The sequence below is a fragment of the Salminus brasiliensis genome, chromosome 16 (assembly GCF_030463535.1).
Source record: "Salminus brasiliensis chromosome 16, fSalBra1.hap2, whole genome shotgun sequence".
NCBI lineage: Eukaryota > Metazoa > Chordata > Actinopteri > Characiformes > Bryconidae > Salminus > Salminus brasiliensis.
In genome coordinates, this window is record NC_132893.1 from 28,664,561 (window position 1) to 28,680,366 (window position 15,806).

A 15,806-nucleotide genomic window follows, 5' to 3' on the forward strand; every position below is an offset into this window, starting at 1 on the left:
TGGAGTCACAGGATAGGACTCGGTTAAGGAGAAAGAACAGTAATTAGAGGTTGCTGAGAACAGGTACTGAGAGGTTTAACCCTTGCAGGTCGACAGAGCCCTTGCTTTTTTTTTTGTGGTAATTCTTCAGTGCAAATATTTATTAGATTGAGTTGAATGAGTTCCATTGGCGTTCTGTGATGACCATCCTGTAGAGGCTTCACTTTTCTTCTTTTCATTTGTTTTCATGTATAGAATTGACAAACAGGACTGCAACACACAACAGAAAACAACAATTCCAGCCCTGATTAAATATCTCCTCTCTCTCTTTACACTCTAAGCCAGGGGAAGGCAATTCCAGTCCTGAAGGGACGGATTCCTACACAGTTTAAACTTTTCCTGCTCAAGCAAGCCTGATTCAACTCATCTGTTAGAGCAGGGAAATCAGCAGGCTTCTGGACACAAGCCCCCATTGGCCACCCTTGCTCTAAGAAAAATGGGTACTATATAATACTGAAAGTTGTTTTTTGCCTCGTAACAATAGTGAAACATTGGTGCTATATAAGCTCTATGGGCTTCCCACCAATCATTTGACTTGGTCATGGTTTTATATAGAGCCATTGCCTTTACTTAAAACAAAAAAAGCCCCGAAGAAGAAGAACCTGGAGAAGCTTAAATTGTATTGTAAATGTATTGCATGTCCAAATTATCAAAATTAACTACCTCACACATTAGGTTCTGGTATCATTGAAAAGTTTTGATGCTGTTTTAGGGCTATTTTCAGTGTTTTTAATGTTAAAAACTAAATGTGGGTTTGGCTTAAACCAAAAATGAGGTAAAAATGAGGGTATGAGGTGCTGGATATGGATAAAATTGGCATTGGTTTAGAGACTAATCAAGAAGAATTGATATAAAGGTTCCATATAATGCATCTATGTGTGACTGTGGTTGGGATGAACCATGCCCAGCAGTGGCTGGGCTCCCATTTACAAAAATAAAGTTTGGCCCTAAAATAAAACATTTTCCTTTTTTGCTGTGCTGATGAATACATTGATGAGCTCTTCTCTCTGATTGGCTGGTGGCAGAATCTGCATCCGACTGCTTGGTTTTTACTAGCATAGATTTTTGTTGTGCCATTGCAAGTTTTAAGTCAGACATACACTGAAATTTTAGCCCATTTTCAAGCCCATTTGGTCGTATATGACTGAATTTCAGGATTGGTCCTTTTAGCTCAATCGGCTGAACTTTGACAATCAGCGTGAGAGCCTTTGTTTGATTAACATGCAGACTATACATTAACATCACACCCTTTTTTCCTGAAAGCTGCACATTGTAGATTGCATTGGTTATAAACAGTTGCATACTGCACACAAGTCAATAGAGCCAGTCGATGCTAACCCCCAGTTCTCTCTTCTGCATAGTGGACAAACCGTAGTGTCCACGTCTTGTACATCCTTGTGCATCACCTCTTTCTTTGTGGAATTTCAGCACATTTGCATGGCACAATTTAGCAAAGCTATGCGCTTTCTCATCAGTTTTGATAAACAGGGCGCCGTATTCTGCTGAACTGGGTGCTTGTATGTAGACAGAACTCTGCCTAGGGGCTGCGCTTCCCATGCTGATACCTGCTTGCTTCCCATGCTTTCGCTTCCTCATGTAGCACTTTCAGCATCTCTTCCCTGGCCACGGTCACAAAGCCTCGTTTGCATAACAACTCTAGGTGGCATATTTTTCAATACTTAGGAGAGTCTGGTGGTGATGGGCTGCTCACCTGCTCAGAGTTATTGATTAACATAATAAATGTAATGTAGGTAATGAATGTGTCTGAAAACGCCCTTCGAACATAACAGAGGCACCATATTCTCACTCTCACCGCCTTCTTCAGCTAGGGCGGGAATTCTGGGGTATGTACATTTTGGGGGCATAAATATGAATGTCAAAACTGTTATGTAACAGTTTAGCATTTTGGAATTGGACGGTTTTACAGCTCTGTTTTGGATATGGCAGATTTTCTTGTGAAAGAGGACAGAACAGGGTTTGAGGTTCACAGTTTGTCACAGTTTTCCAGCATTGGGTCCATTATATGGAAAACCTTCAGCATGCATGTAGAATGTAATTTCGACAGTCGGTCAACAGTCTGTGTTTTGGAACAGGCATGTTTGTACAAAAGCTGATAAGACTTCAGGCTGAAGTATTGAAATTTAGGACTGACTGACATGGAGTGTTTTGATAGTTGGGGGTATTGAATTTCAATACCCAGCCTTATCCCTAAGGTGACATTATTTTGAAAGACGCATAAAACACAGGCATTTTCTGTCAGCAGAGAACTAGATTTGCATTTCAGTGCTGTGCTGTGCTGTGACTCCAGCCTCAGTGAAGGTAGAAGGCAGACAGAGGGTGATTTAATTATCCTATGGTCAAGCGTACGTATAAAACAATTTCATGCTTGTTACGGCTGGCAGTGCTCAGACTGTAATGAGGAGTTTGTGAATTAGCAGAGATTATTACCAGATGCTGTGTTCTTTTATATGTGCTAAATGGAGTGTGTAAACAGTAAACTGTGTCATCCCCCAAAGCCACTTTCAAAGCTGGTTTCATCTCTCATCAAACAGCCGAGATAAAAGTATGTGTCAAAGCTTCCCATCCTAATGCGTTCCCTGTTCGGAAGTTCGGGAAACATCACATTCCGCCGCTTGCTTTCCTTGAGAAAACACGGGTGGAATATACTTATGTTGACCATTAGCAATCAGCTATATTTGACACTATCACGCGTAAGATTACGCACAAGTCCGTCTTTAATTAAGAACCGCTAATTGGGTCAACTTTAGACTTTCAGTGCAAATACTAATGTATGACACTCTCTGCAATTACTCTGCATTGCATCACACTTTTCATTACATCCTGAGTAGTTTTCTCCTGATTCGGAACAAAGAAATGAACCGAAGCCTTTTTTTATTCTTTCAGCTCCGTCTCCGATCACTGTGGTGAAGAAAGGAAAGACAGCGAAGAACAGCATTGCTGTGTCCTGGCAGGAACCGGACCGGCCCAACGGCATTATCCTGGAGTACGAGATCAAGTACTTTGAGAAGGTGATTACATTTACGGCATTTAGTTCACGCTCTTATCCAGAGGGATTTACAAGGTTACTCATATTACACATTACTGGGCCAATGTAGTGTTAGGAGTCTTGCCCAAGGACTCTCATTGGTGTAGCGCAGCATAGTCACCCAGACCAGGAATCAAACCCCAGTCTTCCATGTGGTGTGGTAGCTCACTGGCAGGTAGTGGTGTTATGTGTTGCGCCACACCAACCACATTACTGTACCATAAAGAGAAAGATATCAAGTCACGTCAAATGTATTTGTATAACACCACTTGTAACATCCATGCTGAAAAATCCAGCTCATCACCAGCTTTTACGTGTAGCTGGTTTCAGTTGATCCAAGCTGGTCCTTGATGGTCAAGTGGTTGAAAAGCTGAGGAAAAACATGCCCTATGCTGGTAAGCTAGCTGGTTAACCAGCTCTCGACCAGCATAGTGTATGTTGGCATTTGATTTTGGTCTTACTGGTCATGATGGTCAGCTAGCTTGTGGTGATGCTGGATAACCAGATTGGTCTTGCTAATCATGGTTCATCCATCGTTGTGATGCTGGTCATGCTGGTCTTCCTGCTCGATCTGGCCTTGTCCTACTGGTTGTGTAGCTTGGTCAGGTTGATCATGCTTGTCGACCAACTAAACCATCAAACAAAAACATAGGTTTTGGTCAAGATCTACGCTGGTCAGCCAGCTTAACCAGTTTCCAGCACAGATTTAACCCCAAGTGAGCAAACTCAGGGTGATTGGAGGAAGAAAACCCAAGCCGTGTCCGAAACAGCACCCTGTTCACTATCCCCTACGTGCAGTCGTGCACTTATTATAGTGAACAGCGTTGTTGGTAGTGAACGATTTGGGATGCCTATGTATGTGATGATGTGAACATCACAATCCGAACCACGGACGTCCTCAGAGAAGCTGTGTACAGATCTTCAAACCCAACAGCTGTGGGTATTCCATATTCGCCATGGATTTGAGGGGAAGCATCCTCCTCTGGTCAAAACCACTTACAAATGACTAATAAATGGTATGGTCATCTTAACACCATGCAAGTACATTGTTATGCTCAGGTGAACTGATATAGCGTTGATCTGCTTAGCAGTAGTACTAGCAGTAACAATAATACTAAAAATATTAATAATGATAACAATGATAATGGTTAAGACAGAGTGCTGATCTAGAAGAGCTGTTCTGAAGCAGATCATTCAGGCTCTGAATTTTTGTTGGCTGAGCCAGATTGGAAGCAGCTGTGCCAGAGCGGATATTTATAAATAACCACAAATTCTGTGTTGATGCCAAGTTAATAAAAGCATCACACTGTTCATAGACTGAAGACTGCAAGATGCTCATCAAGAACAGCAGTGCCATAAGGAGAAGAACCGTGATGATTTAGGCCATGATATCCAGAACAATCACTGGAATTAAATTGAGAATTGAAGTTGTGGGATCATGTTGGGAAATGTGTGGAACCACCACTGTGTTTATGGCAATATTGTGGTGTCCATCAGTGTCCATCATTATGAAAGAAAAGACGTTGGACCAGCCCATCATTTCACCAGCTTTCAACGCATTAAGAGAAGGAGCTGACCTCACTGTGTTAATGGATGCGTTTAGTGCAGTGTGGCTCTGGCGGTCGGTGGAGACGCGTCTCCTCTTTAGCCACAAAAGCTCACAAAAAGGTTGAAACCGAAGCTGCCGATGGCCATCTCGAGTTGCTCCTCATGCCACTGCACTTTTGAGGTTATTTAAAGGTAGAATCACACAGAAAGTGGCTGAGGATCTGCATGACCTCAGTGCTGTGTTCTAGTTGTGGAAATGATATGAGGCTCTTTAAAAAAGAGAAGTGCCCTCTCCTCTAATGCACAGTCTGTACCACATACAGCTCCTCAAGCACAGGATATCCTGACCTGTAACCCACCTCACCATACCATAATATACACATGCCATACCATAACATATACATACCATACCGTACCATACCATACACAAACCATACACATACCATACCACACATACCATACCATACACATATACATATCATACACAAACCATACCATACACAAACCATACACATACCATACCATAACATATACATACCATACACAAACCATGCACATACCATACCACACATACCATACCATACCCTACCATATACATACCATACACAAACCATACCATACACATAGCATATCGTACCATACCAAATACATAACATACACAAACCATACCATACACATACCATACCACACATACTATACCATACCATACTGTATACGTACCATACACATATTATGTCATACTATCCCATACCAAACCATACTGTACCATACACTTACCATAATATACACATATCATACCATACCATACCATACTATACACATACCATACCATATCACACACACCATACCATACCATACCATACCATACCATATACATGCCATACACATACCATACCGCACATACCATACCATTCCATACCATTCCATTCCATACCATACCATACCATACACATACCATACCACACATACCATACCATTCCATTCCATACCATACCATACCATATACTTGCCATACACATACCATAGTGCGCATACCATACCATATAATACCATACACAGACCATACCATACTGTACCATATACATACCATATCTTTTACTTTCTTTCTTTTCATTTTTTTTTCTTTCCTGTTAGTATTGCTCACTCTCTCTCTTTCTCTTCTGTGTTTCTGTCTCTGTGATTTTGTGTTTCACTGCAGGATCAGGAGACGAGTTACACCATCATTAAGTCAAAGGAGACGGAGGTGGTGGCAGATGGGCTAAAGCCTTCCTCAGCATACATCTTCCAAATCAGAGCACGAACCTCCGCAGGCTATGGTGGCTTCAGCCGGCGCTTTGAGTTTGAAACCAGCTCTTACTGTAAGCCCAACACGTACACATACATAAGCCCTTTTCACCTCATTCAGTGACTGTTTTAGAAATCAGTTATGCTTGATTGCCAGTGATTCCATTCTAATTGCACATGATATATTAATAAAGTGTCATTACAGTTCAGTAGTCCGCATTTGTCACCAGCCATGGCTAAGACACTGCTGAACCTGTTTTTATTTTATATATCTGACATGACTAGAGATATGGTTTGGATTATAGTGAGAAAAAAACTGTGTGTAATTTGTCTTGTAGTTTTACCCTTGTCTTCACTTGTCTAACTAGTCCAGGCTGTGATGATGAAGCCTTTGTGTTTAATCCTGTACATCTCTGCACTTTCTTCTGGTGTTCAGATCCATCTGGCTTTTCGCTGTCTGCACATTCTGTTGTTCTGGATAAGAGCTTCTACCAAATGTAAATGTAGTGAGAAGAGCTTGTCTGAAAGAAGCTAAGCTGTACTGGGGAGTGTGTGGCGGTGAGTGTGTACTCCTCCTGATGTCTCTGCTGTCTCTGCAGTGTCTGCCTCCAGAGATCAGGGCCAGGTGCCTGTCATCGCCGTGGCGGTTACCGTGGGGATCATCCTGCTGGCGCTGGTCACCGGCTTCCTGCTCAGCGGCAGGTGAGAACACAGCTGCTTTTCCTTCTTCAGCGTCCAGGCCTATGGCATAGCACACACATACACACACACACACACACACATGCTTGGGGTTGTTGCTGTGACATCCGCCAACTGTGTGTCTGTTCCAGTTCAGTTTGTTTGCTCGTCTTTTTAACAGCAGCTCATACAATACTACACCACACCATCCTTCAGAAGGTACATTTATTGTTGGCTGTAGTAAAGGGTAAGTGCTGTAGTGTAGTGGGTAGCAACACCATGTTCCATGAACAGGCATGCACTGCAGTATTACCCCTCTGTAAGTAACGTGGTGATGTTATTATGTGGATAAAACATTCCAGTGGTTTTTATTTTCATTGCCTAGGTGGTCTTTGATTAGATTAGCTGTTGTAATTAGCATGCGCTGCACTGCTTATTTAAGGTCGCCACATATATCTAAATCAGCTAATATCATCTGTGGCATCGGATTTCTACACAACAAAATCAATTTGGCTCCTGCAAATTAGCTGGCAGAGGGGGCTGACAGTGGGAGTTATTGGCATGTCCACGTCTCTGCGTCTATTCATTAGATCCAGCTCAGTGGTGGGAGATGCGTGTGTCCCTGCTCCTTACTGCGCTCTCACTCTGTCTGGCACGAGATTCGTCCTCGACAGCACCATGTAATAAAGGCAGAGCGGGAAGAGAGGCCTGGGACAATATCCTGTTCCACACATCCTGTCCCACTTTGTATGACAGGCACAACGCGTTCAAAGGAGATACTCGGCCTTGTTTCAGGAAAACAAACAGGGAAGCGCTCAGTCTTCAGTGATGGTGAGGGGTGATATGCTGATCAGAAATATAATTGCAAAGGAGGTTCAGACATTCAGGCGATTCTGCATTCATTTGGAAATGACTTACAATGAATTCTAATAACATTAATTATGAAGCCGATTGACTGAGCTACATTCAAAGCCCCTGTACAGTAACACACACACACACACATGGCCACACACATCCAGTTCTTTATTATAGACCATCGTGCTGCTCTTGGAGTAATTCTAAATTGACATACCATATTTAATACTTTGGTAGATTAATTGTTGATTGTTGATTATTATTGTTGATTGTTGATGTATTATTTTATAGAATAAGTCATAAAGAATAAGCCATACGAGACCTGATGTTACAGTAATTTTACTCCACTTTGGCCCTGTTTATACCTGGTCATTTATGTGCATTGATTATTGGGATTATATAATATTTAGATATATATTATCAGGATAGAGCTTAATAGCATACAAAGTCAGGTGTAAATGCACCCAAGACACATGTAACGTAATTACAGCATTTATTTTGAGGAATAATTAGCGTGTGACCTTGGTTGGGGCAAAACATGCTCAGATGCAGTTTAACAAGCCTATTTACCACCCTGTTATTTTGCCTCAGAATGAAACTTGATTGTCCCCTGATAGTGGGCCTCTGGAAAGAAATCATAGCTCTGTGTTTATATTGTCCGGTTTCTGTCAACATGCTGCCCCACTGTTGCTGCACAGCCTAGCCTAGCATAGTTTAGCACTTTAACAAAAGAACAAATAAAAACATATTTTTGTAATTATTGCCAAGACACTTGATGACCTTTCTGAGTCTCTCAGAGGTGTGTTTGATAAGGTAGCTGAAGAGGCTGTAGACTTTTCAGGCTCTGGAGGCTTTCTCAGTGCAGATAACTGCATCAGTGTCTGCTTCTGTTGGCCAACACTTTCACATTTAGCTGCTTCAGAGGCTTCCTCATGCCGGGCAGCCACATCGCTGTCTGATTTCCATCAGCCAGCGTTAGCTTTTAGCCACTCCAGAGGCTTCACCGTACCAGATAACTGAACCGGTGCTTGCTTCCGTCGGCCAACATTCACATTTAGCCCTTGTAGACTTGTTTTGCAGCCGTTGCATTTAGCCTTTGGAAGGGTTTCACCAGTGGGCTGGATGTATATAAACTTTGGGGGGCGTTAAAAAAAAACTAGTCAAGTTCTGGGTTTTTGAAATTGGCCCATTTCACAACCCTGTTTCACTTTTGTGGGTTTTGTTGTTGACAGTGTTTAGTTCATAATCTGCAAATTCCACGTACCAAACTCTCATTATTCAGCTATACCAAGGAAACTACGTTTTCCATTATGGGCTCCTTTAAAGCAGATTTAAAGCTGATTGCTCAAAACACTTCAGCAGGTGGTCTGAGCTGCATTTTAGACAGATGTTATACCATGTTATGTGTAAATGCATTCATCTCTACAAGCAACAATCAGAACCCCTGCCAATTCTATGGAAAGGAGACTGCTACCGTTGCTGTATATGAGCTGATATGCATATTTCTCACCACATAGCAATCAGATTTCATCTGACTAATCAGAGATGCATTTGAATAGGTGTTACTAACCAGATGCTAATCACATGACATGGCCAGATTGCTTCTTGAGATTTATTACTTTAATACGGCGTACACTGAAACTTTTGTGTATTTTCTTTATTTATTTTTTTTTTAATCATACCAAAACAATCTTAGTGAATCAAATCTTTGGGACATTCAGATTTTAAGATTCATTGAATCCTAAAACATGTCCTAAAAGAATTGGAATATTATTTTGTATGAGGTCAGTGATTTACAGCCCTTCTGTTCATGATAGGCCGACAAGGGTGATTTAGAGCTAACAAATGCTGTCTTTTCCGAGAACACTGTCAGAGCTTCATTTTCCATCTGAAGGACTCATCCAGTGCCGTCCATCCTCAATGACTTGGAAATTGAGAGCAGTTCGGAAGGCCGCTTGTCTCTCTGCAGCCGCCCGTGGCAGCACGGTCCTTATTTTCTCGCCCTCCGCCCTTGAGGCGCACCACGGCCCTTAATTTGACACTGTCAAGTCCTGGATGAGATTTACACCCAGCTGTGGGGGAGGATCCATGAAAACGCAGTCCGGGAAGGGGCAGAATTTCTAACAAGCCGTCGCACCGCTGCGGGAGAGGCAGGCCCAATTGTTTAAGCAGGTGCAGTTGTAGCACCCTCAAGGACAGGGCTGCTTTCAAGCAATTACTCCTAAAGCTGTATCAGTGTATCGTTTTAGCCCCAGCCTTGACACTCCTGCGACCTTTAATGTCCTGGGGATGACTAGGGAACCCACATTGGTGGGTGAAAAGCTATCAGAGTTGTTAATAGCCTTTTTGCCCTCATGAATGAACTACAAGGCTGCAATTGTGAGGCTGTTATGGCAGCCCGTCCCGAGCGCCAGCTCCAGACAGGACAGGGGCTGTTAAAGAGCCTGTCAGAGGCCTGTGGCCCACGCTACCGCGGAAGGAAAAGACATGTTCACCTCGCTGCTCCTGGAATACTGTAACACCTTTTGTCATTAGCTAGGTCATTAGGACCTGCACCATGTCTCTTGTAAGAGCATATTTAGTTCAGGAAGTCAAACACAGACCTGTTTCTGACCATCTTTAATAGATTTCTGTCCTCTGTCTGATCCTCTTTCTTCTGTGTGATTCAGTTTCTTTAATTATAACTGCCCTAGCCATGCTCTTCGCATAAAACCTGTTCTTGTGTAGCAGCTGTTTTAAAAAGCTCTACAGAATTCTGTTTAAAATCCCATTCAAGAAGTTGTAGAAGCTTGTCTAGAGACATTAAGATTCCCTAGGTGTCCTGGGGGGTGTTTTCTTCCCAGTTGTGGTTGCTGTGTTTTTGCCTTATATTTATATTATATTTTAGGGCATGTCTTTGGAGTCTTGGTTCCTCTCAGGGTTTCTTCTTCATGCTCCCATACCAAAAACATGAAAATAGTGCTTGTGTTGTTGGGAAGAACGTTCTTGACAAGGACACAAAGACGGAGGACACCTATTGAGATTCCTAAAGCACAATACAATGAGTCCAGCTGTTAGTCACTATTATCTAAAGCTAACTAGCTTAGCTAAAGCTACCACAGGAGGGCTCACAACATATCAGAATAAACAAACTAAGTTTTGACTACCTCACTATCCATTACTCACCAGACGTTCTGGAGAATTGGAATGCAACTTGAGCAGTGGAAGAGGACATCAGGCAAGAACATGAGAACATGAGTGGTTGGTGTGCCGCAACAGATAAAACCACTACCTGCCAGTGAGCTACTACACCATGTGGAAGGCTGGGGTTCGATTTCTGGTCTGGGTGACTATGCTGCGCTACACCAGTAAGAGTCCTTGGGCAAGATTCCTTACACTACACTGGCCCACCTCCGTAATACGAGCAACCTTGTAAGTCGCTCAGGATAAGAGCTTCAGCTAAATGCTGCACATTGAGAAACAGCCCTAGTTCCTTTCAGGATTTCTTCTTCATGCTCTTAGGGCATATTTTCTTGGTTCCTCTAATGCCATGCACACACAAGATGACTTAAAGAACCGTCGGTTCATTGTACTCTTCACACTACACAACTTTTAGACTCATCTTGTAATCAGGAATCTCAAAGTCATGGTTTTCACACTACACCACTGATCAGCGACACGGGGTCACGAATTACAAGATCTTTCACCAGAAGGAACCCATGACGAGTCTATCTGCTCTCCAAAAACACGTTTTGTCATGAAAACATACAGAACCTGATGCAATACCATGCATAAGACACGTTTTTATTTTTTTTTCCCAAATGGATCTCTGTAAGAGACGTGTGATACAACTTGGTTACCAACACAAATAGTAGAGCATTGGTGCCTCCTGCTCCTGCTCCTGCCACCCTCAGCTTTCTCCTCACCTTGTGTCTTGCATTCTCATTGACTGTAGCTAGTTGCTGCACTAACTTCCAGTCACAACACTTTTCACAGTACCGGATTTAGAGCCGGTCCAGATATTAAATCTGCTGAAAACTTGTCTCATGGCTTGCGAGGCATCTCCAAAAACAGTCTGCGAAATCAGGCCTAAAATCGTGTAGTGTGAACCTGTCATTAGGGTTTCTTCTGCATGGTCTTAGGGAGGGGTTTCTTGTGGAGTCTTGATTCCTTTCAGTTTCAGCTCTTACAGTTAGCTTTTGAGTAAGTGTTTTTTCATGATTTTAGAGAGCTTATTTTTCCTCCTTGAGCTATTTGGGAGGTTTTCTTTGGGTTTTGGTTCCTTTCATTAGTTCTTCTTCATGCTCTTAGAGAGTTTCTTTGTTTATTTGTGGTTATTCTCAGTGTTTCTTCCTTATACTTTTGGGGTGTGTTTTATTTTGAGTGTTGGTCCTTCTCGACTTTTATTCTTTATGCTCTGAGATTATTGAGTCTTGGTTCCTCTCAGTGGCTCTTTTTCCTGTTTTTTGAGTGTGTGTTCTTCAGGGTATTGGTTGCTCAGTATTAGGAAGTGTGTTTTTTTAGTCTTAGTTCCTTTCAGTGTTTTTTCCTCTTGCTCTTAGGCTGTGTTGAGTGCTGGTTCTTCTTCTTCATGCTTCTAGGGCATGTTTTCCTTTGCGTTTTGGTTGCTCTCAGTGGTTCTTCTTCATGCTCTTATCGAGTGTTTCCTCTTGAGATGTGGTTCTTCTCAAGGTTTCTTCTTCATGCTTCTAGGCTGTGTTTTCCTTTGGGTTTTGATTGCTCTCTTCTTCATGTTCTTAAGAAATGTTCTTATGCTCTAAGGGAGTGTTTTCCTCTCAGGGTTTCTTCGTCATGCTTATAGGAGGGTTCCCTGGTTCATCATTAGGAAGTTGGACCTGCATTTCTGAAAGACTGATTTGAGAACATCTGTTCTGAAAGACACTATATGAGTAAGACTGAATTGGAAGAACTTACGTCCCAAACTCTCTCTGTCTCTGTATTCTCCTCCAGCTCCTCCTCTTGCTCTCTCTAAGGGCCTCGAACCAGCTCTGTTTACATTAGCACTATCTTTCCACGGCTATCAAGTCGCCTAACGGTGGAGCATGAAGCATTGTTCAGCGGAGCGGAATCTGCAGATGTATTAGTGCCGATCAAACTGTGACGTTCTGTCACAGCCCGGACGCACTGCCTGTATTAGCGGGGTGGGGTGTCGTGCGCAATTCTGTTAGCAGCATGGCCAGAGTGCGCGTGAAGTCACAGGTTCTGTGATGGGGTAGGGGTCCAATTAGGAAGTGGAAGCGGAACGCAGGCGAGCCGAATGCACCGCTAAGCTAGTCTCTGACTCACCAGCCACAGTCAACTCAATGCAGCGTGTCCTCTCCCCAAAGCCAGAGCCGAGCAGCTAAATCCTGCTGGATTACACACACATTCACACACACATTCACACACACACACACACACACACACACACACACACACACACACACACACACATAAACACTTTCCTCAATGCCTGCCCAAAATACCCACCAGAGAACAATCAAACAGCACCATTCTGTTCTCCCCAGCCCAAACAAAGGTGGGGAAGGCCCCTGTGGCAGTGAAATGGGAAATGGCTTGTTATGAAGGAAATCTCTGTGCTGGAGACTGAAATGCTGCACTGAAGTTCTTTAGATAAATGTGGTGCTGAGCATTTTTGATAACATTCAGTGTCACAGCATTTTGCAAATATATTATTAAATCACAGATAATATTGAACTCTGCATTAATAGAGTTATTGAACCCATGTTTCCTGAGTACTGATAACTTAAAAGAATGGCTTACACACCTGATATAGTTATCCTTGGAAAGCTTGGTTTTGTTCCCCTTCCCTTAAAATTACACAATTAAAAAGGAGCTGCACATTATAACATGAATGTTAACCAAAAGCAGATTTCCAGAACTGCAACTTACACTGAAAAAACTGGAAAGTCAGTCCAACTTAAATGCTAAATGATAAAGTAACTTATTACAGAGCATTTTACAGAGCTATTTTCTAAATTGTTTGTTGAATCTTTCCCTTTTTTCTCCCAATTTGATGCCCACCCATCCCCCTAGCACTAGCAACTGCCACCAAAGCAGCGTCACCAGGCAGCCGACACGCTCAGAGCAAAGCGCCAGGTCTCCAGCTCCACCCCACCAGCTAACAGATGCCTGTGCCAGCCAATATCACTTTAGGAGTGATAAAGGGAAGAAGAGCGCCATCTAAACACCTGGAGAGAGCACGGCCAATTGTGCCTTCTCTGACTCCGGCTGCTGATGCCAAAGCAGCAGTGTTTTTTGAGTTAACTCAACTTAGCAACTCACATTTTTTAGTTCTGTATCTTAGTTTGGTCATCAAATACATACAGAGTTGAGCCTCAAAAACATTAGTAAACAAGCTGCAGCTGAAATTGATTAAATGTTATGTCAAATGTTTAGTTTGTGGCTCCTCCCCCCTCAGTGTCTTTATTGTTTATTCCCATCTGCAAGGTAGAATTTCCCAGAATATCCCCTATCACATGGGGACAGGTCTTCCTATTCTCAGGCTCCTGACCATGGTGGGCTGTGGTGTTGACAGCATCTTTTGACAAGCATGCAGTTAGACAGTTGTGCCACTCACGCTGTGGAGCCATGTACATTTGTGTGAATAGGAAAGAAGGGAAAGGTCAATTTACTCAGAACTGTGTTTATATGTAGTGCAGTTTTACAGGTCTAAACCGGCCCTATGGTCTAACTGCTGCATATCCAAGAGTGAGGAGATCATAGTAAGTTCAAATCCTATCAAGAGCTCAATGCTCCATTGTAAGAGGCCTCCCAGTCTGGAGATGTCTTGTGATGGAATGGGAATAAACAGTAAACAGATTGAGGGGGAGGAGCTACAGAATAAATGTCTCAGGCAATATTTAATCAGTTTCAGCTGCAGCTCAATTACTGATGTTTTTGAGGCTCAACTCAGAATGTGTTGTTGACCATACTGAGATGCAGAAGTAAAACACGTGAGTCACATCCAGTGAAAGTTCTCTAAACTTTTAGCATGGTTCTGCATGGAACCAAGAGAGGTTCTTTTATGGAATTGCTCAAATAACCCTTTGTAGCACCTTTATTTTTAAGAATGTGGGCAATACGTCAGCTGTAGGTCAGTTCTGAAGTAGATATGAAAAGTCTTGAGTTGAGAAGTTTTGCAGTTCAGCTGCTCAGATTCTGAACCATCACTGTGTTGTCATAACATCAACTCGAGTGCTGTCTGCCGTAGACATGTCCGAGCACTGTGGCAGGATGTTTGCTTTCTGAAAATCCTAACATACACACACACACACACACACACACATACAGGACTTTGCTGGCCAGAGAAAAGACTGCTGGGATGTGTGCAGTGTATGTGTGTGTGTGTGTGTGTGTGAGAGAGAGAGAGAGAGAGAGCGAGAGAGGGTGTGTTTACCTTTAGAGTCTGAGCTGAAACTCAGGTGGAACTATTAAAAAGGACGAGAGAAAGGAAAATAGGAAAAGAGGGAGATCACTAGAGATTTGCCTCTTTACTCATATTTACCACAGATCTCCCAAATTGAAAAACATATGGACACAGTGTGTACACAAAGTATTTGGACACCTGCTCATTCATTGTTTCTTCCAAAATCAAGGGCATTAAAAAGAGCTTATCCTGCTTTTGTTGGAGTAAATGTCTTTTCTGTCCTGGGACAAAGGCTTTCTACTAGATTTTGAAGCATTTGATGTTTTGAGAGCATAAATGAGCTCAGGATGTTGGATGATCTCATCTCTCCCATCTCATCTTCAGCTCCCCAGCTCAACCCAAACATATTGGATGGGGCACCAACCATCCTTGCAGAGAACACAGTTCAACTGCTCCACAGCTTAATGCTGGGGGACTTTTTACCCCTCTAGCCCATGCCTGGCATTAGACGTGGTGCCAATAGGTTCATGTTCATCTGCTAATCCTATTCTATAGGTAGTACTTCTACTGTGGTAGAATATATTAGTATGATGTAGATTAGAACAGGACCAATTACAGCTCTTACTGTCAGGCTTTAAGAATTACAGGCATTTACAGAGATGTTGTTTTTTCTCCTAGGCGCTGTGGCTACAGTAAAGCTAAGCAGGATCCTGAGGAGGAGAAGATGCACTTCCACAATGGCCACAGTAAGTCACCACACACACACACACACACACACCGACACACACACACACACAGACCAGGACTGGCACATTTGAGTTCATGCAGAGTTCAGCAAGAGCGTCAAGTCCTCCAGTTTGGCCGCAGCAGCCAGCAGTCCAAAGTGACGTAATGGCGGCTCTCCTTGAACCGGGTTTTGTTTTGACAGGAAATCTCCCTCACTCAAAGTGTGTATCTCAGCCTGTACACGATCAGGAAAGAGAAGCG

General features: G+C 42.8%; 1 protein-coding gene across 1 annotated transcript in view; it reads left to right on the forward strand.

The window, feature by feature from the left end:
* Positions 1-15,806, forward strand: part of LOC140537287 (ephrin type-A receptor 5) — a 95,154-nt gene that overhangs the window by 58,955 nt on the left and 20,393 nt on the right. The window contains exons 6-9 of the mRNA XM_072659639.1: positions 2,944-3,068; positions 5,832-5,991; positions 6,517-6,619; positions 15,498-15,565. Coding sequence (XP_072515740.1) covers positions 2,944-3,068; positions 5,832-5,991; positions 6,517-6,619; positions 15,498-15,565 — 456 coding nt within the window. The remainder of the gene's footprint in view (positions 1-2,943; positions 3,069-5,831; positions 5,992-6,516; positions 6,620-15,497; positions 15,566-15,806) is intronic.